We start from the raw sequence: 26,365 nt of genomic DNA on the forward strand, positions 1-26,365 counted from the left end.
ATGACAGAGATTTAGTGTCATTCAAGAACACCTCAGGAGAACCCTGTCAACTGCTCTTTGGATAAAACATCTGGAAGTATGTCAACCCTTCCCTCAACAGTTTTCCATCCTCTCATGAAATGATGCTGGTGTAAATGACCTTATAGGGGAAGTGAAAATACAAACGTTCATCAATATGGGGATTCAAACTCTGGTCTCCGAGGAAGAAGCAGAGTCCACTATTCTGGCACAGCAACTAGACAAGTCATTTTCTTGTAGCTGCTCTATCTGACAAAAAGGCACCCAAGATTCTTTTTGAAAAAAGTTGGAAGGTTGTTTGTGACATGCTGCAGTAAAATAAAATAAAAAGCTTTTCAAAATCATTAGCATGTGTTTCTTCACTAACATGAACATAGATGGTCATAAATCTCAGGCTGAACAGCTGAATCAGTTATCACCTACTTTATGACTAGATCAGCAGCGAGCTCTGTAACAGCACCAAGTAATTCACTTACATTATTATTTATTAAAAAAATTCTATTTATAAAATGTCACCCTTCTCAGAGATGACGGGGCATGAAAACTACGCTGAACAGCTTAAGTCAGCGCAGTATCATTAAGAGCTTAGACAGTTTTGTAATAGTGTTTTGTATCTCAGAGCCTCCAATTACATTTAAGGGCATCAGGACACATCTACAATCTGCAGCTTCCTTACATCATATAGAAGCATTTTGCAATTAATCTTTTTTTAAAAATATCCCCTTCTCTTGTGGCTGAGAAAATAACACACCATGAAGACATTTTTGAGCAATTGAAAGAAAGGAAACTCAAAAGGAAATAAATAGTCTTGGATGTTTAAATAAATCAATTAAAATTTTCTTGCATGTTATTAGAATACAAACAGAATGAACAAAAGAACCACCGCTGTTTCAGTGCAATACAAGAAAAATGTTCCAAGGAAACGTCTGCCTATAAGTTTGATGCTGAATTTGAACTCTGACAGGAGCTATAATTGATTCCAGTGCCATTGCAAAACTGCTTTTAAACTCTGCATGATGCTGAAGTGATTGACATCTACTCAATTCACAGTGATCTGTGAACTATGAAATGTTATAAACTGGAATATTAATGCATTTATTAAACTGTACCAGGTAAATCAGTTATATTTCATTGGGGGCATGATTTAACAATACATTTCTCGTTTCAGCAAACAAAAGGAATGCCCTCCCTAAGAGTTTTAGCAAAAATGTAAATTAAATTTTCTTGATATTATTAAGCTCACCCCTCTCCCCAACATCAGTCTACCAGACAACCTGTCCCCAGGCCTTCGGTAATGCTATTTTGCTACTTAATAACCCTAACTCGGTTACCAATGATAGTAAGGCAGAGATGGCTAATTTTCAGAGCAATCCAGTGTCCCACCAGTCTACAGCAGTTTAGTTTAACACGAACCTATATATGTCACTGGGCCGTTCTATAACACTTAAAACTGCAGGCCAACTCTATTATTATACAGCAGCATGGGTCCATAAACCCAGAATCCACATTAAAACAAGGAGTGCTAAACAAATGTCTGCTGGTTAGTGTTTCCAGCATTGAGTTGCCAGCACGGTCTTTGTCCAAACTCTCGTGAGGGTTTTCAGCCTTTGTTAGGATAGACATTGGGAGACCTGCACATTACGAGCAGGAAACCAGCCACCGAGTCCTGTAAGCACTCCACAAATCTGATGCTCACCAAGGTATGTTATATATTTACCAAAAAGGATGCTATGTTGCCATAGCAAGTTCAGAAACATTGTTCTCCTGCTACGTATATAATGGGCAAGGGAACTTTATTTTAACAGTATCTTTCAAAAACGCTGCAAATTACAATGCATTTGTCCCCTCTTTTGCTAGAAATCTTTTTAAAGGAGCTGTGATTAAAAACTGTCGTAAGGGGCTGGGAGAACAGAAACATTAGCATTGAGAAATGTAGGTATTGTGGCTCTTAGGTGAAAAAGAAGATTTATATAATTGTTAACACAATATTTTTAATTTTCGGAACAAAGGATCAAACTTGGAAAGCACTGTTGGGCAGAATGCAAAAAATCAAATAACCTTTTTTTAAAAAAAAACATGGTTAGGTACTTGCAATTAATCTTCAGCTCTTACACCAAATGGAGGTTAGCTTGTCAATGCAGCAGAATGGGCCAAAATCCAGTAACAGGTGTACCAGACATAACTATCAGTAGACTGGAAAGTTAACGTGACCATTGTCATGCTTCTATTCATATCCTAGGAGATTTCACTGTTACAGAAAGTAGAGCAAGACACAAGCTAGTGCAGTATAATAGAAGTAGCTTAAAATGAGCATTCGCTTTCTGGTTGTCTTTAAAAATAGTCAACATTTAAATAAATAGCGCTTGATTATGGAGATTTAGAGGGCTCTTTAAAAGGATCCAAATAAAGTTCTGCAATCCATTTAAAAATAAACCCTGAACAGTAGTTTACTTCAATTTGTGAATCATTTATGAATTTGCCATTTTAATGCTCTCTTCGTGTCAGTCATAAAACAGGAGTGATTTATGTCAGCCATATAAAACAGAAGTGATGGAGCGGCTGAAACACAGGTAACTACTGCATTTATCAGCACCAACATCACATTCTGCTCCCACAACACCGCAATAGCTAAAGTGGCTGAAATAGTGATGCACGATGAGTTTCATTTTCACAGCTGTCATGGTGAATGAATGCCTATTCATGGTTAGAATATGCTTCCAGTTTGTCATGATTACTCAAGATTAGATATAAATAATTCACAGCAATCAATAGATTTCAAAAAGCGTGCTTGTGGTCATCAAACATACTGATCACTCTTGCAAGAGGTACGTGAAAATCTGAACTTGTTCCCATTAAATGAATGGCTGCCTGATGATGCGGGAGAGCCATCCTTAAGTTTCCACAAATAAAGTTCAGTGCAATGCAACCGCACGAACAGAAACACATCTGCAAGAAACCAATCAATAAAGAAGCATATCTAAATTTCTTATTGTGATGTTTGGATCTCTGTGCAATTATAGTAAGAAAATAACCAAAGGTGCACATGAATCAGTGAAAATGCTATTTGCTGCAGTATTGCCAGACATTAAAGAAAATGAACTACATTTTTTTTTACAACCTGAGGAATAAAATAAATTTCTTATTGAATACTGAAGCATTAATTTGATAAATTAAATAATGTTCAATTGATCTTATTGCTTTCAAATACATTCTCACCATTTCACTCTCTTTCAGCTCAGTAGGCCAATAAGATACTACAGCCCAAGGACAACTCTTTGACCTGCTCTCAATAGTTGGGTGATGGGAAGCAATGGCGAAAAGATGTAAAGAGTGCTCCAATATTAGCAGCTCAACTTAAATAGAATGTAAATTACCCACAGAAGACAGGAGAATCTAAGAAACCATTGGGAAAAAAAATAAAAGTTGCTCACTGGGAAATACTAGCAGATGACTGGACATTCTTGGTATGAAAGATCTTAACTCAAACATGTTAAGATCAGCGCTCAGAGGCTAAGCGCTTTGGGATGCTACCCTGCCTGCAGAGTGCTATATAAGTGTAAGTTGTTACTGTTGTTAATGCCAGTATATCGTCTGCTTTAAGAAACAGCATGATGCTGTAATGAGAAGATGTTAGGGCTGGTATTCTGGAAGGATGAGATTAAATGGGTCAATTTTTTTTTCATCAGCATCACTTAAATGATCTTGTGATGGATCAAATGTATCTTTTGATGAGGTTAAATTCCAAACTGAATTTGAAATTGCCATTGTGTAAAGAAAACAGGGCCTTTCCACTTATGAAAAAGACCTTTATAAATCACTCATCACTTCCTCACTAATGTATTCAGAATAATTCTTAATTCATGGGATAAAATTGGTATTCCATTGCTTCTTTGTACATATTGAATTTCACGGCATCTTATTTGACCCTTGAGAATGTCTTTGTGTGATAAGAATAATTCTTACATTGGATATAGTGTTTCATCACACTCAAAACATCTCAGAGCACTTCACAGGTTTTACTGTAAAATGTAGTGACTGTGTTTGAAGGTGATCACAACAGCCAATTTGTGCTCATGTTTGACAAGAGCCATGAAGCAAATGCTCACATTTTATCTGGGAGATTGTTGGCCAGGAGACCAGAAGAAACTCCCTTCAGTTTTTGGTTAGTGCCATGAGATCTTTCACATCTACGTGAACAGATAGACGAGACCTTGGATTTAACATCCAATCTGAAGAACAGCACATCTAACAATGAAACACTCCCCCAGCACTGCATTAGCGTCAGCCTAGAATTGAACCCACAACCTTCTGACTCAGATAACAAGTATACACATACACACCACAGTATTATGTGCCCAACAATTTGTTCTCAAATCATTAAGTTAAATTAAGCTGCTTCGTCAATTACTTAGCTTCATACCACCATACTTTGCTTTATATTCATCTTCTGTGCAATTCAGCTCTGACAGAAATAATACTGGCCAACCTTGAAAACGCCCCATATCTGATGTTTATCTTCTACTAAATTGTGCAAAATCTGAAAAGCAGTTTGTGTTGCTGCTGGGCTGTCTTTAGTTTGATATCTGCGCAATACCCAAATTCACTTATCCATGACACCTAACACAAGGGAAATGTTCTGAAGCTAGGGGTATTTTTTTTAAATAAATAAAGTCAATGATTCTGGCTTCACCTGCCAAAACATCAAGACCACTGTAACTCTCAAAATTATTAGCTGCGTGTTCTTTGCAGACCTTCAGATATTTGCGTTTAGTAACAGTGGAAAAAGATATATAGTATATTTTTAATAACCGAGCACCACACTTCAGAAAAGATTATTAAGAATCAACTGTTGATAGGTGCATCACAAATTTGCCTTGACAGGTTTAAATATAACTAAATTCCCTGAGTGACAATATTAGACAAGATAACTTTTTTTTAATCCCACTTCCTTTCATTTTGTACACTGTTGCACTTTTCAAGTTTTTTTCTTGCTGCGAGACTGTTGAATGAACCTCAGTAGAACACTGCCTGACCATTGATATCATAAATATGAAATACAGAAGTTGTGACGTCAGCATTTTTTTTCAGCTGCATACATGTGTACAAATCTTTCAGGTATGTGATTTACTCAGGTAGTTCTGTGAAACAGCTGCGCAAAATAGAGAGATGCAATCTAGATATATACAGATTAGAGAATGAGAGAAGCACACACCAAATATTCACACTATTTTCGTATGCACAATAGTGTTAGTTCCAATTACTACAGTGTTCTGGCTCCATATTGTACAACAAATGTTAACTCCAAATGGTCCTTATAGCACAAGTGATAAGCACCTCAGCTATCACCCACCTGATGCATTTTTCAGATATCCATTAGAATCTGCTGTCGTGTACATGATATAGGGCCCAGGCTGGTTCACACCAAATGGCTGCAGAAAAAAGATAAATCAGACTAAATTATACATATATCTCACATATATAACTGCCAGATGTTTACCCTTCAGCAATTTACTGACTTTAAAAGAAACCTCTTATTAAAAATAATATATGCTTTCTGTGTAAGGCAGACATTTTGGATTTGGTAATACAATACCAAATTACATTGTATAGCGCCTTTCATGTCAGGAGGACATCCGATGGCGCTGGGACTTGATATTTTTTTTAAAAATCCAGAAATTACTATTGAATTGGGCTTAGAAAAGTTTTCTTTATCTGACTTTCTCATGAAGAATAACATTGGTAAAGTTGTATTGCATGACATATTGTTGGAACAGCAGGAATAGCCTGGTGGCAATGGCCAGCAATCAAGTCCACAACAGATTTATTCTGCGGAGATCTATTCTGTGCCCAATTTTCTCAAAACACTACATTACAGGGGTAAAGACAGCATGATCCAACTTACCACAACCTGCCCCACAGCAAGTAGCAATGACTACATTTGTAACTGTGACTGGTTAATGATACATTTCTCAAGTATTAGTCTCTTTAGCTTCTCACTTTCTCTTGAAGCACTAAAACGACTCCCCTGATGTTTATTTAGAATCTAGCGGAGTTTCGATAAGTCAAATGGATCATGGAAAGTTCAATCGCATTTTTGGTGGGAAAGGGAGAGTAGTTAGATACTCTAAATATTTAAGTAATAACATTTGTAGCACAACATGTGAAAAACCAAAGATGCAGACACACTTCTCAGAATGTTTATCTTCACAAAATTAATTCATACCACTCACACATTTTATTCCTGCAGAAAATAATAATAATAATAATCCTTGCATTTGATATAATGCTTTTCACGCCGGGAGGACGTCCCAAAGCGCTTCACAGAACACACTGTAAAGTGAATTGACTGTATATTTGTGGGCGAACGCGGCAGCCAATTGCGCACAGCAATGTCCCACAAACAGTCGTAGATTGAAAATGACCAATTTAATTATTGTTTTTGGTTTTTGGAGGGATTATTATTAGGCTCTGTGTGGAGTAAGGAAACTTGCCCAAGGTTTCGCCCTCTGCCTGGAATTGAACTCAGGTCTCTCACTTGCAAAGCGAGTGCTCTAACCACTAAGCTACAGGACTCCACAATCCTTGCATTTGATATAGCGCTTTTCATGTCTTCTCGACGTCTCAAAGCGCTTCACAGAATAGACTGTAAAGTAAATTTACCGTATATTTGTGGGCAAAAGTGACGTTAAACGATGCAGCTGATATCCCTGGTCACTAAAGGCGAATAGCATTTACCCAAAATGACCGAGAAATATCACAGTAAATAACCAATCTCCAGAATGCAAAAAAATTCAATAGGTTATTATTTCAACATATCATTTAGTGATACACACAGGATGGTTTAATCATAATGTGCTAGTCTAAATCTTTGTACTCAATCCTGGCAAACCACAGGCCATGATCTGAACACTCATTCAGATGACAAAATGAAGTGATTTGGTGTCAACAACAACAAATTAAATTTGTGTAGCACCTTTCAAGTCAGAAGGCCGTCCCAACCTGTTAACTGCACTATTCAAACTTGTAATTCTGAACAGCTCAGAGATATAACTCACAGATCTACTCGCTATTCATTCTCATTTGTCTCACTTGACTACATTTAGTTAGCTCTCAGCTACTCTAGCTAATGAGGTTTTATGTGGAAACAGCAAATTCCACTGGGAGCAGCATTTGGAAATTGACTCGGTCTAGTTTAGACAGCCTGACTCGCATATCTTTCCAGCCAGTTATGAAGTGGACGATGTCATGCCAAAGACAGTGATAGTGATGGTGACTATTCCATCCCATCAGAAAAAGAATGCGTGGCGGGCAAATGGTCTGCAAAGGCAGAAAAATAAATGTGTACAGATGGACCTGAACAAGATTGCCAAATAATTTTACAGGAATCAATAAAAACAAATGGATCAAATGCAATTCTGAAACCAAAGAGACTCGATTCAATCCAAGCCAATTTAGGAAATATGCACAACCCATGGCTGCATGCTGCATACTAATTTACCACAGTTAATTTATCCCAAGCTTCTATTAAGATGAAGCCATTATTAAAATCCTTATTATAGCAATACTCAGTAACTAAGGATTTGGATTGCGCCACTGTTTGGCAGGATTCCATGTATCTTCATAGTCCATGAAGTAGATTTGCACACCCTTGCTACTGTATGTGACTAAACTGGTTCTCTCCCCATTCCTTGTGCAATTCCAGGTGCAATGTCATCCGTTCCTCCCCTCTTCCCCACCTGACATCACAAAATAAACAATATCTTCTTAGCATTCATTCTCACAGGTATGCTGCGATATGCTTTGCCAAGGTTTGGCTAGGTGTGGACTTGGAGGAACTGGACCACATGTTAGGGTGACTATATCACTCATGTTCTACTGGCATTCATGAATTATTCAGTTCCCCTCATTCATACAAATAATTTTATATTAGACATTTTGTTGTCAAGTATTCTCTAAATCAAACGAGTCAACTCTGACTGTAAACAGCTTTGCGGAGATCGTTCAATATATCTATCTGTCGGCATACTTAATGCATTTGTTCTATTACTCTGAATTAATGCATTGGCAATTAATTAGGATACTATAAACTTACAAATGTACAATCCTATAAAAATGGAGTATACCCTAAGGCATCCTTAATTCTGGATTATGTATTGCATAACACACATCAAGCTGAATAAGAACACTTCCTGCACAGACAGCAATTTCAGTTAAACATAAAAACTGTTCCGCTGCTAATTTCTGTCCCAGATATATGCTAAAGCCGTTAAAGTGCTGAAAATGAATGAATAAAATATCCATCTGTCAAAATGTGAATGCTGTTACTGGTATCAACTACACTTTTAAATCCCTATTGGCTGCTAACACAAATCGACTTCATAAAAACTCTGAAAAAGTTGGACAGTCCATCAATTTCAGCCAAGGTTCTAAAGATGAATGAGAGCAAAAATTTCTAACCCAATGGACTTTAGCTGTCAGTGGAGTCAATTAACAGATCAAAAGCGTGACAGACCTGAATTTAAAAACAAAACAATTCCTAGAGAAGGAAATATAGTCAGTTTTATTGCATGTTGTGTTAGGATGAAGTGGCTAGAAGCAAAAATAAAGGCACAATAGATGTTAACACATATGGTATGGAATAAATTATTAAACCATATGTTGTGTAAGCTACACTTAGTTCTGAGATCCTGCTAAATAACTCACTCAATTCTACCCATTTACATTTCTGTATTTTAAGAACTAGAGGAAAAATCTATTTGAAAGAGATTCAGCAATAGGTACAAATCAGGTTTCAAACCAGATTGTTAAGTCAGCATCTAAACAAGGAACAGAGTTCAGTTATTATCGGGGAGAGAATTCTGTAGGTAGGAGAATGTATGTGAATCAATGTTACTGGCATTCCCTCAAGCTAGTCTGGTTCGACACAGAATTTTGAGGTGCAGCTGCACCACCTCTGGGGTTTTATATCATAAATTATCTATGTCTAACAGTCAATGTCTAAAACACACAAAATACTGCAGATGCTGGAATCTGAAACAAAAACAGAGAGAGCTGAAAAAACTCAGCAGGTCAGGCAGCATCTATGGAGAAAGGAAAGTGAGTCAACATTTCGGGTCCACGACCCTTCGTCAGTCCTGACTCGAAACGTTGACTTACTTTCCTTTCTTCATAGATGCTGCCTGACCTGTTGAGTTTTCCCAGCTCTCTCAGTCAATGTCTAATAGTTTTCCCTTTGAGTTTTCCAGAAAGGCTATAACATTCCACCATTAAAAGGCTTTTAGAGCACTAAGATTATCAAGGATGATAATTAAGACTAAGCTTTTTTGAGGATTCATATTAATCTGATATCTTTCCACCCAAAATTGCCAACGTTTGCTCAAGTGCAAGTGAAATGGCATTAAGTAGTTCAGGAAATGAGTCCTCTTAAATGAACTGGCAATCTCTATAGCAGAAAAGTGGTTGGGCAACTTTCATCGAACACTTTCCTCAACTGTCCAAATCAATTTCAAAAGAAAGAAGCTCGTCCTCTATGGACAATACTCTCACAATTTGATGCACACCGACAGAAGTATTTGGGAACTACAGTATTTAAATTGCTTCTTTAAAAGAAGTACAATTCCAATGATTCCCCCTTCCAATACACAGCTGTTTCATACAAAGACAGTTTGAACAAATGGAAGTTATTGTGGAAAATAACACACAAAAATAATTTGTTCTCCAGAACGTACCACTTGAATATGAGCAACATTATTGCACTAAAAAAATTGAAACTTCTGTACTGATTTGTTAAGCCATATTTGGCTCGCTTCCGTCTCTCTCAGGGTTATGTCTTATAGCAGCTGATTGACATACTTTTGAACACACGGCTGCATTCACATTCTCAAATACTTTTCGGTTGATTTATATGACTCTTGTATTGATAATCATTATTTTACAGCAAGATGTGCAACATATTTTTGATACACTATTTCATTGGAATACAAAGCACTTAAGTTGAGCCTTAAATTGAGCCGAGTTGAAGATGACACCTTTCAGCCAACACTTAAAAGTCTGCAACTTAAATAAGCAGTACCTGATGCAGACGTTCATTACTTACAGTAATCTTGTATGGACAATCACTGGAACACAATCCACTGAGCACTGTGGGTGGGGGTAAGGGAAAAGAAATAGAAACTTTTAAGTTTCATTTTCAAGGCAAATGACTACATAAATAGAAAAATGTTCAGTTATTATAATAAATCAGTTATTTCAATGTGTATAAATAGATTTTCAACATCATAAAATTTATTCTATTACAAAGAATAAACTGACTGATTATTGCCTAAAGGAAAAAATATCTTACATGGCGTTAGTTTAGGTGACATTTTCACCATAAGCTTGCAACAACAGCTTTTCTCACCAATATATTACTTGCTAAAATTTATATGGCCGACAATAAATTACTATTATCTGAAATGAAATCCCCCGCGACCAATGTACCATAGCAGATGAAACCTCAAAAGCAATTTGTGTTTTATATCCTCAATGCTGACCATTGTTGGCTTTAAAGTAGATTATTATGCCTCCTGCAGTAATGCATAGAAAAGCTTTTTAAAAATGTCTTGAGAATAATGGGATGAAAAGTGCAATTTTTAAATGATAAAATGCAGGATTTGTACCCTACTTTTATACATAAAAATGAAACCCACACATAAATTGAATTTAGTTTTCAGATAAAAAAAACATCTTGAATGATTATAGAACTATGTAGAGCAGGTGGGGGAATTGAGCTAACAGTACCAGCTGCGGTGAAACATTACAAAAAAAAATCATTAGCACTAAAACAGATTTGATCAGCAATTTTTCAAGATTGTTCAGTTTCAGGCGGATGTTACAGATCATGGAGCACAGCAGCAATTCGAACCTAAAAGCTGCAAAGCACTGGAACCATTGTGTGGAACAAATTGCTAATACAGCCAGTTAGTTGGAGCCCAGGAACACTACAATTTGCTGATTTTTTTTAAAGAATGTTTATAGGATAATAAATCTGTTCTTAAGGATGAAAATATATATTTTTTTACAGAAATAATTTGTGAGAATATATTTTAGCATATCTAAGACTATTACTCGGTGATGATCAGAAGGCAAATGTTAACTTGGCTGCTTCATATTTCAGGATATTAATTAACAATATTCAATATGCAAATTAAAACAAAACTGATCGACTGAAGCATTAAATATATAAACACCCTTATCTTAACTATTTTCTAGTTCCTAGGTTGCATACACCAATGAGAAAATTAATATTTTACTGTGGATGAGACTCAACACTCTTCTGATCATTAAAATAGCTGCAAACATTGCACGAGTGTTTAGTATTTGTGAATGTATCTTGGGAGCAATGCACTTTCATTAGTGCTAATGGTAATTAACCATCAACGATTTCAGTAAATATTTGCGGGGAAGATTGGAAGAAAGGGGGCAACGGATGGAGAAATATGAAATTATTGATTCCATCAGTGGCAGGGTCTCTGGTGTTGGAAATCTTGTGGGTTCAATACTTTCAGATAAAGCAACGTTTTCCCTTAAGAATATTACACTTTCCAGCTGTATTTGTAGACTTTTGAATAATTTATACCACTCAATTGCATTGGCAATAATGAGTAGTTCACACTACTAAAGGCTCAATTGAGCGGTATAAAATATGTAAAATCCAGAACAGCTGTGGAGTCTGATTTTTTTTTGGGGGGGAAATTGTGCTGTACCTGAAGGCATCAGGTCTGCAGTGTTTGCTGGGGGATTGTTGGCTAGAACACTGGGAGAAACTCCCTTCTCGTTTTGAATAGTGTCAAGGGATCATTAACATCCACCTAAACAAGCATCCACCTAATGTCTCATCCAAAGGATGGCACCTCCGACAATGCAATACTCCTCAATACTGCATTGGTGTCAGCTTCAACTATGTGATTCCAGGGCCCGATGTGGGGCTTTGAACCCACAACCTTCCAACTCAAGAGGCGAGAGTGCTACCATTAAGTCGGGCTGATACCTGATTCAGTCAGGTCGAATCAACATCAAAACAAAAAACATAACTCTGTTTAACAGTTACAAATGGATGTTCTATTTTAAATCCCTATGCAGAGTAGGAGATAGAAATCCAACCACTTCTAATGACATGAAAGCAGTTTTAGTGCAGGTTATGATAATAGATCAGGAATTGATCTGCCAGTGCAAGATCCAACAGAGAAACTGTATTCCGTAAGTTAAAAAGAATCAATTATATCATTGTCAGTGCCAGAATTCTGAACACCTGCAAGTAAGTGGTGCAACAAAACTGACAAATCATCTGGACATCAAATCTTGATTTATTACCCTCCACTCCCCACCATCCACATCTACACACCTGTCAACTTCCCACTTGCCCATCCACTTGAAAAAAAACAATATTGGGTCACTTAAGAATGTCAAGGTACAGTAATGGGGGAGAGTGGATGAAAAAAGAACTGCAATGTATGCTTCTGAATATAGATTATCCATACAAAAATGGTTGGTGCAGCACTCACCACTGACTATGCCCAAAGGGATGCATTCAATTCTACAATGTTACCATTGAAAATAGGCTTATATCTTTAATTCATAAAAGCTGAACCACATGGAGGCTTTCATCAATATATCCTGAAAACTGTAAACACAGCTTTTATTATCTACAAAGAGACAACGGCAAATCAAATCACCCAAGGCAGGAAGCAAAATGGCATTTAACTTCTAAGATCACATCAGACAAGCACAATACAAATCTCCTTGTTCATTTCTCAAAACCATTCATTCATTTCCTTTAATTGTACAGAAATGTAGGTCAGACTAAGAGATTTATTAGCAGTTATAAACTGTAGGCATTTAGAATTTGGGTTTTAAAAGAAGTTAAACCTGAAACAGGAAGAGTAGCATCAGGGAACAGTTTGAAAATGGATCAATTTCCATCAGTATGTGCTGCATCAACAGAATGCTCACCAGACTGGAACCAAATTTTCAAGAAAGAAACAACAACAATTTGCAAAGCTTGTAGGTATATGCGTCTCGCAAAAATATCTATGAATGCATTTCTCACATCCCATACGTAACTCATCCAAATGTGTTGACTGATAGAAGACATAATTTGTCATAAGGAGCTTTCAAGACTGAAAACAAGTATAATGGAACTATTCGGAAGAAATTTTGGCTTGTTTAAAACATCAATTATCAATGTAATATTTTGGTTGCACTAAAGGATTGAAGATATAGAACACTTTTGAGTTATATATCTTCATCGGCAGGGCGAAAAGTTGGGCAAGTTTCCTTACTCCACACACCTCTGTTTACCCAGTATTAAATAGGAACCCGGTTGTTAATCGATTGATGGATCGCTTTTCTGGAGGTAATAATTCCTTCAAAAATAATAATACTTATAAATTGGTCACTGAATCCATGACTGTTTGTGGGACACTGCTGTGCCGCATACCACCCACAAAATATACAGTCAATTCACTTTACAGTATAGTCTTTGAAGCGCTTTGAGACGTCTTGAAGACATAATAAGGCACTGTATCAAATGCAAGGATTATTATTATTAATTACTAATCGGTTCATCTTTAAAAATACTACCAAGTTCCCATTATGGGAAATATGTGAAATATCTCATGCACAATATCATTAAGTAATTGCAGAATCATACAGAAAAAGCAACACCAATTTTAATTTGGTGAAGAAATTCATCATTAAGCTCAAATTCAAAAGTGCCTAATTAAACTGTGTCTAGTCAGCAAAACCACTGCCGAGGCCTACTGTAATTGTGTGGAAAATCTACTGGTGACTGGATATAACCTCTGTAACACTGTTATCACATGGAACATGTGAGCTTCGTGGAGAATTTTAACAGCATCAAAATGTACAGATGCTCAATCCATCTAATTTATGGTCCTTTTCCTTTCTACTTGCCTGTCATTAATAAGTGGAGAATAAACTTTGGTAACCTAATATAAATGCCCTTACCAACTTCAATTATTCTCCTCTGATGAATAAAAACTACAGAGACCTGAGTTCAATTCCAGGCAGGGCGAAACCTTGGGCAAATTTCCTTACTCCACACACCTAATAATAATCTCTCAAGACAAAACAGTAATAAATTGGTCATTTTCAATCTACGACTGTTTGTGGGACATTGCTGTGCGCAATTGGCTGCCGCGTTCGCCCACAAATATACAGTCAATTCACTTTACAGTGTGTTCTGTGAAGCGCTTTGGGACGTCCTCCCGACGTGAAAAGCGCTATATCAAATGCAAGGATTATTATTATTATTATTACATGTGGCATAAACATTTAAGGTGCTTCTAGAAAAACTGACTTTGGTCAGTTGCGAACATTTATAGGTAGCTTATTTTAATAAAATAATCCTTAAATTTGCTATTGTACCTTTCATGTTGGGAGGACATCCCAAAGTGCTGCACGAGGTACACTGTGGCGTGCAGTGACCTGGGTGTGTTTTGTGTGTGATTTTCTATATTTAACAAGAGATAAACCTAAATGATTAAACCTAAGGGTACTCTAGGTATTCAGATTTTGCTCTCGACTCCGTCCTAACAATTTACTTGAAGAACAATCCTGATCAACTGTGGATTTGTTCTCATAAATATTGCAAAATGCTATCTTTTTAAAAAAAAGTGTTAAAAGCATTTTTTTCCAAAAAAAGCTACAAATAATTTTGGTAGAAAAAACAGATGGAGTTTGGGTAATGCAGGGGTTAATACAGTCTCTTCACCTTTGATACTATAGACTGATTCCAGCCCAGACTGATGAGATTAAAGTTGCAACCAAGACCCAATTGGGCACTAGATCACAGGACACGATTGCCCACGTACTGACAAACCTGAAGCATGGTTTGTGTGGGAATCATTTTCGGACACTTTTTCCTCTTCTAGGATTGTTGTTCAAATAAATTATTAGGACAGAATCAAGAGCTTTATGCTGATCTGGTCATTGTTTTTCTTGACTTAGAAGTCTTGGTTTCTGAAAATGGATACCCGAAGTTAAAACAAAGTGCATCTTTCTCAGAAAATACAGCCTGCACCTTGACCAGCACAAAACTGCATCAAAAAAATCAGCGTAAATATCAATGCAGCTTCATTTAAAGCGAGGAGCCAAACAGCATTCCTCTTTGTAAAAGGTAAACAGTTATGGGTGCGATATGATAAATCAGCATTATATTTTGTATAGATTTCAAACTGTCAACTAATAGGAATACGGATGTGTTTCATGATGCCATTTCTATGCTTCTAACATTTTTGATGCGAGTGTTGATAATCAAGAAAGTTGCTGACTGAGTAATGACCACATCATTCGAAAAGGAGCTTCAACAACATCAGCAGATAGCTATTAACTGAGGGTGGGTGCTTTAGTGATCTCTGCCATTACCGCTGTGTATATGAACTCATAGATATTGTTAAATTCTGAACTTCTAAAAGGAGTGCTGGCAATGAAGCATTTATTGCAACAGGATAATGTAGGGGGAAATGTGCACTTAACAATACCTTATAATTTCACATTTGCTGGCCAATAAAAAAGAGGTCATTCAAAAATCTTAACTACAGGTATTGCTAAAATCCTGCAGCAAGGATGAACAAAGTTGAATCATTCTTCCTTAAGCAATGACAGCTTTCTTATCATTGCCACTTATGATTATATTGAGAAAAAGAACAACCTTTTCCATGTAATCACAAGCAGCTACGATTCCCATGCAATTAATTCTGATGAGCACATGAACACCTGCTGATTAAATCTGTTTAGTGCTGATTGCTGAAGCAGCACATCAAGCCTCCTTAACATTTCCTCGTCCAAAGTGAAAATATAAGCAGCACTGGCCAGAAAAATACAATGATAAAATAGAGGTCTTTGCATCGTTTACAAACAAACAAAACACACAATAGAAGGAGATCATGTCACAACGTAGCGTTTCATGTCCATAAAATTAGCCACTGTGTCCTTGGGTGGGTGGGGTGGGGGGGAAACAGCCTTCTGGTTCTACTTTCTAGTTGTCAAGTCAATTTTGAAGTCACTTCTGGCTTCCAGCATAGGTAGGTCAGCCTCCAGTGGAGATGTGCATTTGAAGTAGCACCTATAACATTGAAACATCTCAAAGAGCTTTACACTAATTACTATTAATTAAAGTGATTGTGTAATTGTAGGGGAAATGTAGCAGCTAATTTGCTCACAACAATGTCCCTTAGTAACCAGGAGGCAAATGACCAATTTATTTGGAAAATGGTTGGCCAGAATGTTGGGAGAAACTCTTGTCTTAAATAGTGTTGTGGGTTCTCTAAAGTTGGGAAATAATGTATATTTAAAACAAAAACGGTGCATGCACACTGAGTAGATACTAAAATCTGTATTTTGCTAGAAATTAATTTATATTAATTTTATTACCATTTGTGCACCTGGGCTTTAATACATCATTAAAATGATCACCTCCTCATCTGGAATGAATTCTGAATGTTTCAAATGTTGAATTTATCAACATGGAATCCCATTTTCTTAGTCTGCCATCCACCAGCCAAGCCAGGCAGAAAGTCAATACTCGAACGTGTCACGGTGTACTAACTTACAGAATGATGCATATAAAATCGTCTCTAGACCAGGAAAAGAAGTCAGAGCTTCCTATATTGTGAAGCCTCCAATTAATACCTCATTTTGTTTCTTCACAGTCTCTTAAATACTAGCATAGCATTGGGAACACCTGTTCCCAATCTGAAATTATCCATCAGCCCTAGTTTAAATCATGTACAGTCAAGCATGTAGTACATCATGATTAAAAGAAACACCTTAATAACCCGATCACTAATCACTCCCTTTCTTAAGAAACTCTACAGTCTGGAGCAGAGTACTTTCATAACCGACATACATGCTAATATTAGCATTATATATATATATATAGCAATGGCGTGGATTTGGCAAATTTCCATAAGACTTTAAAAAGGTACAATTTCCCAGAGAAATCCACATAGTAATTTTAATTTCAATATCTGTCATGGCTTCCACAAATAGTGAGTTCCTGATTTCAAAAGAGCACGAAGGAAGTGATGAGCGGAGGTTAGGTTATTGATTATGGAAATTGGGTTGTTAACTTCTGTCATGTCCAATCCTGGAAGGGGCAGGATAAATATGATATTATGGAACTGAATTCTCATATTCGCTTTACTACTAATGAAAATTAATGTGTAGCTCCACGGTCCAGTAAATAGTGCTGCATTTTCATTCGATGAGCTCACTGGTTCGAAACCCAGTCTTTGCTCAGATTATTGGTCACAGTTGGGACTATATGGGGAGGCTAAATTGGTCTTGACATTCCCTCGGTAAGAGACGGAAAAATTAACCAGGTTTCTGAACCCTACAACAACTGAGATGGTGTCTTTTTTTCCTACTTAGCGTTACAAAGTGAACTAATAACTTCATGAAACCATTCTGCTTGAACTTGGTGAAAAAATCTTAACTTTAAAACAAAAGACAATTCATCCATTTGGACACATACTTACCAATGACTTTAACAAAGTAAGCATCAGCATCAAAGTTATTTCGCAACGCATGGATGCTGAACTCAGCGTTGGTATCTTCACTCACAACAAGTAAATCCAAGATACCCTGTAATAAGAGGAAACAAGTAAAAATGACAAGTATTAGTAAGTTCCAGATTTGCCTTAGAAACACATTTTTTCAAGGATGATACTGATAGTTTCTACGATCATATTAAGAATGCAATATAACCCAACCCAACATGGCCTTTTCACATTCGATTAAAGGAAGACATTACATTGTTCAAAATTCTGTTGACAAAGACGATAGATGCATTTGATTTATCGTTCACGTGAAATATACCATAATTGTACTTGAATGTAATTTCTGAAAATCTTCCTAGAATGTGTTGAGTTTTCATTGACCTGTACACAATTTTCATTTGCTTACTGTATCTATGCTTTGCATTATAAGTGATAACGTATTTTGTGAAGCATTCATTTCAATAAGTCTGAATTCATGAGGAACATTGGGCCTTAGATGTTTAAGCTTCCTCAAAAGTTGATGCTCAAGTGATTTCCTTATTTAGTTAGAATAAGATCACCTGTAAAATGAGGAAAATTATTACAATGGTTATTAATCTCAGTTACAGACTCTCCAATTTGTAGAGTTATTACAGGCTCATTAATAATGTTTTTTTTTAATGTTTCTACCTCTTTACTAAATTAAGCTTTTTGAAGATTTTTTTCGTTTATCTCCATCCATGTTAGCCGATCTCATAAAACTCATCTTCCTCAGACGAAAGGGTAAAATATCGAGGCCACAATTTCACACAATTTCTATGGTCCAGGGTGGTTATTACCAGATAGCACACTTTAACTGTCTTTCTCTCCTTCTAGATTACCAAGATAAAGTGGGTAAATTTACTCCCCCAAAAGGAAATCTGAGTTGAAACTTCGATATAAATTCAGAATCCAACAGCACTATAATTTCTTTAATAAAGTAGAAATTACCTAATACTTATGTGCATCAGTGCAGGTGGTCTTCATTTAGTTGCCAACATCACTAATTTTAACTAAATATTTCATGTTTTTTTTCTTAATTTAAATGCATTTAAGAATATAGAGCATAAGTCAGTCCTCTTGCAAATGCCCAATATTTGCACCATTAATATTAAAACATTTCCCTCAATTCTTTATCAACTCCAATGGTGCCCGATACAAACTACTATGAAAAGTTGGACACAAAATTCAAATCAACATTGAATAAAACATAATTAAAAGAATAATGTGGACTCACGTCTTCATAAATGTCAAAAAAGGTTGCAACAACAGCATTCTTGATTTTGTTCAAATCTGACAACTCCCAAAGCACCCTGAACATTCGACCCACACTCTTGCAGCTTGCGTTATTGCATGGCACATTTTCCAGTAGAAAGGCTTGCTTATTACTGTGAAAATGGGGAGAAATAACTTAATAAAATTTGTTTTTTCAAACAAGGCTTCCAGGCATCAATAGTAGACAGTCAAAGATTACATAAATCATACTGAAATGTGCTTGAGGGGAGGGCATAACATGTGAAGAAACTTAGAATAATTCAAACATAAAACAAAGATGCATTTGCAGTTTTCCTACATACATACAGTCCCAGCGTTATTTTTGATAGGCAAATAAATAATTTGTTCCCCACTTTAAAAATGCTCATAGCTGCAAAGAATACTGGGTGAGAAGATACACGTCATAATCAGACTTGTATCTTTTTAGACCATTTTCAATACATCTGCAGGTTAGCTGTCAATCACATGTTTTATTGTGAATTTTCTTTTTAAAAATAGCCCAGTAAATAAGTGTAGCCAAGTTCATAACCTTCTGCTCTACTTCAAACTGATGACAACCCATCTGTTCCTAATCACAGAAGCTTTCACAGTGCAGATGTGTTCCTAGTAAAGGATTAACAGATTACTTAAATCTTACTTTCAGATAAACCATTTATCTAACAGAAGTGTCAGAGAAATCTGTAATTTCCTGAAAATCTAACTTGATGTTAGTGCACCACTGACCGTTTGATTAACCTTGTGAGGTGCCATCACTTTGCAGCATGATGAGGCACCCTCTGCTCTGCAGCCAAATGTGCTTGAGGGGAGGACATGGCATGTGAAGAAACTAGCCCAGTCCACGTTATCTCCCTCCCTGCTTCACGATTGACGGTCCTGCCATAAGTCTTTCCGACCCTCTGGAACTCCATCCTGGAGCCCCTCCGCCTCACCCCCTCCGCTGCCTCCTTCAAAGCCCGGCTCAAGACCTTCCATTTTGACTGTGCCTTTGATCATCTTCCCTCCTCCACCCGTCTCAGATCCCAATCCGGAGCTCGGGTGCAAACCCCTCATTGTCCAGCACCTCGGGACGTCCTCCCAAGGTGAAAGGCACTATATAAGTGTAATTTGTTGTTGTTGAAACTGCGTGAACATATCTCATCACAGAGGAACAGATTATTGGTAAGGGTCCTGACCTTTTAATTGCTTTTAAAAGCATTTTCGAAAGACCAACTATAATCACACACCATCTGGCTTTTTCAATTTTGAACCGTGGCAACTGCTAGGAACTTAATAAATAATGTCACTGAGTAAGACTAATAATTAAAGTTTTAACGCTATAATTACGAACGCTGTTGTTAACTCTTCACAAGACTTTGGATATCCATGTGGGAAATTAGTAAGTTGCTTTGAATACTGAGTATTGCCAGCAAAATCTCAAAATCATGAATTTAGTGGAGAGATTCCCCTCCAATTTTCTTCTTTTCCTACCCACCCCCCACACGCACACACATGCGCGTGTACACACGTAGACACACACATACACACACACACACACACACACACACAGGATTCCACAGCTGATGGTCATTATCAATTGCCCAAGTTGCTATTCTTTTTCTTCACATGTAAGACAGATGTGCCTGATCTGGTTCTCACCCGGCATTTGACATTCACACATGCACTTTGTTACTGGTTAGTAATCAGAAACCCTGATTAATGCAAAATGTGACTTCCATTTTTTAACTCAATTGTCTCAGAGGTATTCAATAACTGCTTCTCACTTTTGGCTGATCACTGCAGATGTGAAAACAATCCCACTACATCTGTGTTATCTTCGGCATCAAATGAAGGTAACATTTTACCTAATGACTATTTAGTATTAGTTCTACATATTGAAATAGTGTGTAAACCCATTACCGCCCATTAATTCTAATGTATTGCTTTATAAGATAATCATAAAAATTTTGTATGAATTAACCCACATTTGTAATCCGCATAATCATTACATCCAATTTGTTGGCCTACTTTTAAAAACAGCAGAAGCAAAATAATTGCCTCCCAATCCCTCAGTGGTAAATATACTACTTTATGTGGTGTAGTTCTGTGCTTTACAGATCGGAAAGGTTCAAGCTATGAATCTTGGTCTGCTCTGGGTTAACCAATTTCAGTCTTTTTTAACAGAGGACTTGCAAAGAAGTGTGTGTGTGGGTTGGGGGGGAATATATGTAAGAGATAATATATTTAAAGTTTTATTCACTGCCACTTCAATATTGAACCCTATGTATTTATAAGTGGAACATCCTGCACATCTAGAAGCAATATATTCTATGTTATCAAACAATTAATTTATTTTCAGGCACAACTTATATTTTAATGGTCTAATTCAATATTTTTGTCAGGAGCTAGCTGTGGCGCTCAAGAATTGTTTCAAAGTAGCTGTATTATTATTAGAGAGCAGTGACTCGTGTTCAAGTGGAGAACAATTTAATAATTTTTGAAAATACTCAACAAAGATGCCGTAGACACTATGGTTAGAAACAAGTTTTTTTCATACACTGCTTTACAGAGCACTTCCTTGCATTTGATATAGCGCTTTTCACGTCTTCTAGACGTCTCAAAGCGCTTCACAGAATATGCTGTAAAGTGAATTGACCGTATATTTGTGGGCAAAACGCAGCAGCCAATTGCGCATAGCAGTGTCCCACAAACAGTCGTGGATTGAAAATGACCAATTTATTATTGTTTTGGAGGGATTATTATTAGGCGTGTGGAGTAAGGAAACTTGCCCAAGGTTTCGCCCTGCCTGGAATTGAACCCAGATGTCTCGCTTGCATACGAGTGCTCTAACCAGGGTTTACTGTGAACCTGTGCTATACCGGAAGCGTGGTACATTCTGGCTTCTGGTGACTGACGGGGTTTCTGTGTGTTGTACATAACTGTGTAGGAAACACCAGAGGTTATCAACATCACTTCCCGTGCATAGCATGCAATGTACACGCAGTGAAGTCAGTCAAAAAAATCTGATCGTTGGCCCATTTTTTTGTGCAGCTCCTTTCAATGTAGGACAAGTTTATAGACCAAAACAATCGCATAACTGGGTTTCCATGCTTAAAGCTTAAAATTAGAGCTAAACATTCCTTCACGGGGATGCTTGTGAGACTGTGGAATGCATTGCCCCAGAAGGCTGTAGAGGAAGACTCAATTAGGACAGTTAAAAGAGCAGTTAGAAAGTTTCTTGGAATGTAAGGATATTAATAGGAATAAATGGAATGGAAGTAAACATAGGTCGAATAAGCTTGATGGGCTGAATGTCCTCCTCATGTTCCTATTTTATAAAAGCGGCCACCAAATAGCGCTCATATTTGGGTAATTTCAGGGTTAGGAAGAGCAAGTTTAGCTCAGCAAATAGTAAGTGTCACTTTATGCAAAAGTAAAACAGTTGGAATGGGTTACCAGGTAAAGTGGCCGATACCAGAAAACTACATTGATTTCAGGAAACCATTTAAAATGCAGAGATGGTAGGAATGGTATTCTGGAAGGATGTTATGAATGGGCCAAAAGACATTATTCATTCTTCAAACACACATCTCTCATGATCTTTCATCCAAGCGAGCTCTGGGCATATGAAAGTGCTTTGAGAATTCCACACATAATGATGGATTCACTTGATTTTGATGCTAGTTAGGATCATTTGTTCCATTTTCCCAGCATGTCTAACCAGAGAAGCAGCTTCTTTTTTTTTAAGAACCACAATCATCTCTGCCACCTCCTGTAGTAATCCCCAAGCATCTCACTCTTGATATGCGAGGAATTAATAATGGACAACTAGTGAAGTAGTTTGTCACAATCTTCTTTTCAAAAGAAGTCTACTCAAGGATGACCCAATTTCCATAAGGTCAAATGAGGTGGCAATCCCTCTTCAAAATCAGGCTATTGAAAGTGCAAAGTGAACTTTTTGTACCTTTACCAAGGACGTGAATATAGCCGTCTCCCTCCCCCGACCCCAGTCCGTTTGCTGATTCCCTTTACCAGAGGCCCTACTATTCCTGGGAGAATGGTCTGCCTTTGCTCCAGGCAATAGAAGTTCTTGAGAGACCGCCAAACTGTTCTCAGCGCCAATCTGGATTTCCTGAGCAGAAAAGTCTTTGCGACAGTCTGTTTCCCTGATTTGCTTCCTATTCTGTCAAGGAAGCATCTGTGATTAGTGGCAGAAGTAGCTGTAGTTATAGTAGTTCTTGACAAGATAATCCTTGATTTGAAATAGCATCTCATCACATCATCAAATTGTCTCTAAGCATTCCTCAGAATTTCAATTTGCACATAGTAATGTCCCATAAACAGCAATGAAGTAAATGACTTCAATGACTTTGGGATCTTTAATATCCACCAGAACAGGATTTAGTATCTTATCCGAAGGACAGCAACTCAGAAGTGCTGCAATTGGTCTTCAACTTTATGGCTATTTGTGGGACATTGCTGTGAGCATTCACTCAGTACTGAATTTGAGTGTCAGCCTAGACTCTTATCTGTAGAAACAATCTACATTCTTTTTGAAAATGAGTATGGTATGCATAATGTTTGAGATTTCTTATGTGCCAATAAAAACTTCACGTTATTTCAGTAACATGTGTTCATGGGTTTAATTTCTTCCAGTGTTAGATCTGACCTCTAGTCATCCATCAGAGCGAGATACAAATAGGAGCCAAGACTCTTCTCTACAGGTAAAAAGGAAAATTGGCTAGGATTGAGGTTATAAACTGGGATATTGATAAATAAACTGGAATTGATAAGTAAACTAAAATCAATAAATAAGAACCGTGCCTTTTTTTAAAAAATAAGAAAAAAACTTGTTCACTTTCTAGGAAGATTAATGAAGAAAATTGAAAAAGCAATTTAGAAATAAGGGTTTGCTTTTGAAAGACAGATTCATCTAGTATGCCACTAAATTCTAATTATTCAAATCATCTCTTTTTGATCCAAGAACAGACAATATATTGTCAGAGAAGAAACATTCACAACATATGAATAACTCTGGGGAAGGTGTGTGTGAGAAGAGAAAACAATTTTAAAATCATGTCCACAAGGACCCACAATTTCCCTACACTTCATTATTTGAGTTTGGCTAAGCCACTGCACACAATATACTATGCAGGCACTCAATAATATTATTTGAAAATTATTCAAACATTGATGTTTGCACATGATTTCCCAATTTTATCCATTGACAAAAAGATTTTTCCAAATATCAAATAGAAAATACTTTGGGAAGATTTTGATGCTGTTGGAGAAGAGTAAAATGGAATATGATCAACATAGCCACTTGTAAAATTGCGCCAGCAATAACTTAAGACAACCAAATGTCACTCATAATCACCTTAAAAGTATCATAATGGTAATTAAGTAAAAGTAATTACGCCCTAGCCATGGAGGAAAAATTGTGGAAACATTTCCAATTCAGATTCTGCAGCATACACAATTGCACAGAATACACCAAAGTGCAAATATTGTATACAATTTTGAGAGACAGAATAAGATGGAAACTCAATAATGTATCTTTTTCACCTACTCAATGGCAATTCAGCTTGGCATAGATGCTCCAGTTTTAATATGCATCCTTGTTCTCCTAAAGCCATCCTTGCAGTCTGTTGTCGTGAATAATGCTTGCACACATGAATTATTAAGAACAGAATGTGTGGAATCAGAGAACTTTGCAGTAATCAGCATAATAATGTTCCCTGCATCACACAGAACCAAACCAGCACATTAAGTCAGCAAAATTCCGACCAATTTCTGTCAAACATAGATTGCCAGTGAGGTTGGCATCTCAATGTGCAAGCAGTTAGTAACAACTGGCGCTTCTGCACATGCAGCTTTGCACAGAATTTTTATTGCCTTGATAATTGTTTATTATCAAAACAAGGCGTACAAAGCATGCAGAATGTACTCTCAAAGCTGCCATAGTCTAGGCCATAGGATATCCAACTTGACATTATACTTTACCGCTAAAGTTTCCCCCAGGGGCTTGAAAGATCCTTCGGGCTGAACATTCAAGGCTTCTTTGACTTTCAATGTCACATGGAGAGAGCACAATGTACAGATACGGTATCCCAATCTATAACAATCCAATCACAATTCTCTAATGACCTTCCTGCTTTAATCTGAACTTTCTCAAACACTGCTCCTCAAAGAAACCTAAAAATCATAAGCCTAAAAAAAATTCCTTTCATCTAAGAGAAGTTCCTGTAACACATCAACTCCTTTGTGCTTGAACCCATTGATCCAATCATTTCTACTTAAGAACAGTGGGTGCTATAATCCCAATCAAATGTGATCCAAGGTTAAGCAAAACTGTTCTGATTGAGAACATGCATTCGTTCTTATCTGGAAAAATCCATTAGGCTGGAAAATCAGAGGTGCCTAAAATTGATACTGTTCTTCCCCTTTTCCACACCAAGTGGCTAAATTGGTATTTTTTGGTATAAGTACATTTTCCAGCTCAAGACAGAGTGCAAGATTTTAGTGGTGTAAAGTGGGTGAACAAAATACCTGCATCTGGACAATAGTCTCACAGTATGCACCATTCATTTACAATTGTAATGATTTGCGAACCTATAAAATGTGTTTTAAACTCGTGTTCAAATCCCTTCACTTTTTGGCACCTTCCTACCTCTCCGACCTCCTCAATACCCAATCCACCACCCGGCACCTCCGCTCGACTGGCACCGGCCTCCTGCTTGTCCCTTGCACCCTCCACCCCACCACCGGAGGTCGAACTTTCAGCCACTACGTCCTGAAAGTCTGGAACCACTCTCCCTGAATCCCTCCGCTTTGACCCCTTTCTCCCCTTTTTGAAGTCCTGCCTGAAAACCTTCCTCTCCGATCGTGCATTCAGCCACCTCCCCTCCACCGGCTCGGAGTCAGGCTCCGCCACTGCTCTGAGGCACTACCCTGAGTGGAGGGTGCTATATAAGTGTAAGTTGTTGTCATTAAATACTTCAGGCCTGGATGAAATAATAGCAGACTTGAGGTAGTGCTGGTTGGTAATAATAATCCTTGCATTTGATATAGTGCTTTTCACTTCTTCTAGATGTCTCAAAGCGCTTCACAGAATAGACTGTAAAGTGAATTGATTGTATTTTTTGTGGGTGAAATGCGGCAGCGAATTGCGCACAGCAGTGTCCCACAAACAGTCATAGTTTGAACTGACCAATTTATTATTATTGGTATGCACACATCTTCATCGTTCAGTGGAAAGAAATTCAAAATGGGTGCTAATTTCAACAGCAACTATAAACAATAATTCTTTTGATTTGACTGTCGTTGAGACGTCTCAAAGTGCCTCACATGATTTGGAGAATTCCCAAATTCTTCCAAAATTAGGAGATCTAAAAACTAAACATCTAAAAGAAAGACCATCTTATGGCCTTCCACCAAAGTTATATTCCCTGCTCTCTTGAATGTGACGTCTTGTGACTCGTCACAATTTTCTCTGCTGAATGGCCTACATTTCTACA

The 26,365-nt window shown here is 37.2% G+C and overlaps 1 protein-coding gene across 2 annotated transcripts in view; it reads right to left on the minus strand.

Annotated features, from left to right (window-relative positions):
- The window catches only part of itfg1 (integrin alpha FG-GAP repeat containing 1), a 70,647-nt gene that overhangs the window by 7,834 nt on the left and 36,448 nt on the right, over positions 1-26,365 (minus strand). The window contains exons 11-14 of one of the 2 annotated variants that reach the window (XM_007889419.2): positions 18,835-18,985; positions 17,559-17,664; positions 10,115-10,158; positions 5,369-5,447 (exon numbers count right to left, since the gene is read on the minus strand). In XM_007889419.2, the coding sequence (XP_007887610.2) occupies positions 5,369-5,447; positions 10,115-10,158; positions 17,559-17,664; positions 18,835-18,985 (380 nt within the window). Of the gene's footprint in view, positions 1-5,368; positions 5,448-10,090; positions 10,159-17,558; positions 17,665-18,834; positions 18,986-26,365 lie in introns of both variants that reach the window. The other variant, XM_007889418.2, reaches the window with a different exon arrangement.

Source organism: Callorhinchus milii, unplaced genomic scaffold, assembly GCF_018977255.1.
Source record: "Callorhinchus milii isolate IMCB2004 unplaced genomic scaffold, IMCB_Cmil_1.0 Scaffold14, whole genome shotgun sequence".
Lineage (NCBI taxonomy): Eukaryota > Metazoa > Chordata > Chondrichthyes > Chimaeriformes > Callorhinchidae > Callorhinchus > Callorhinchus milii.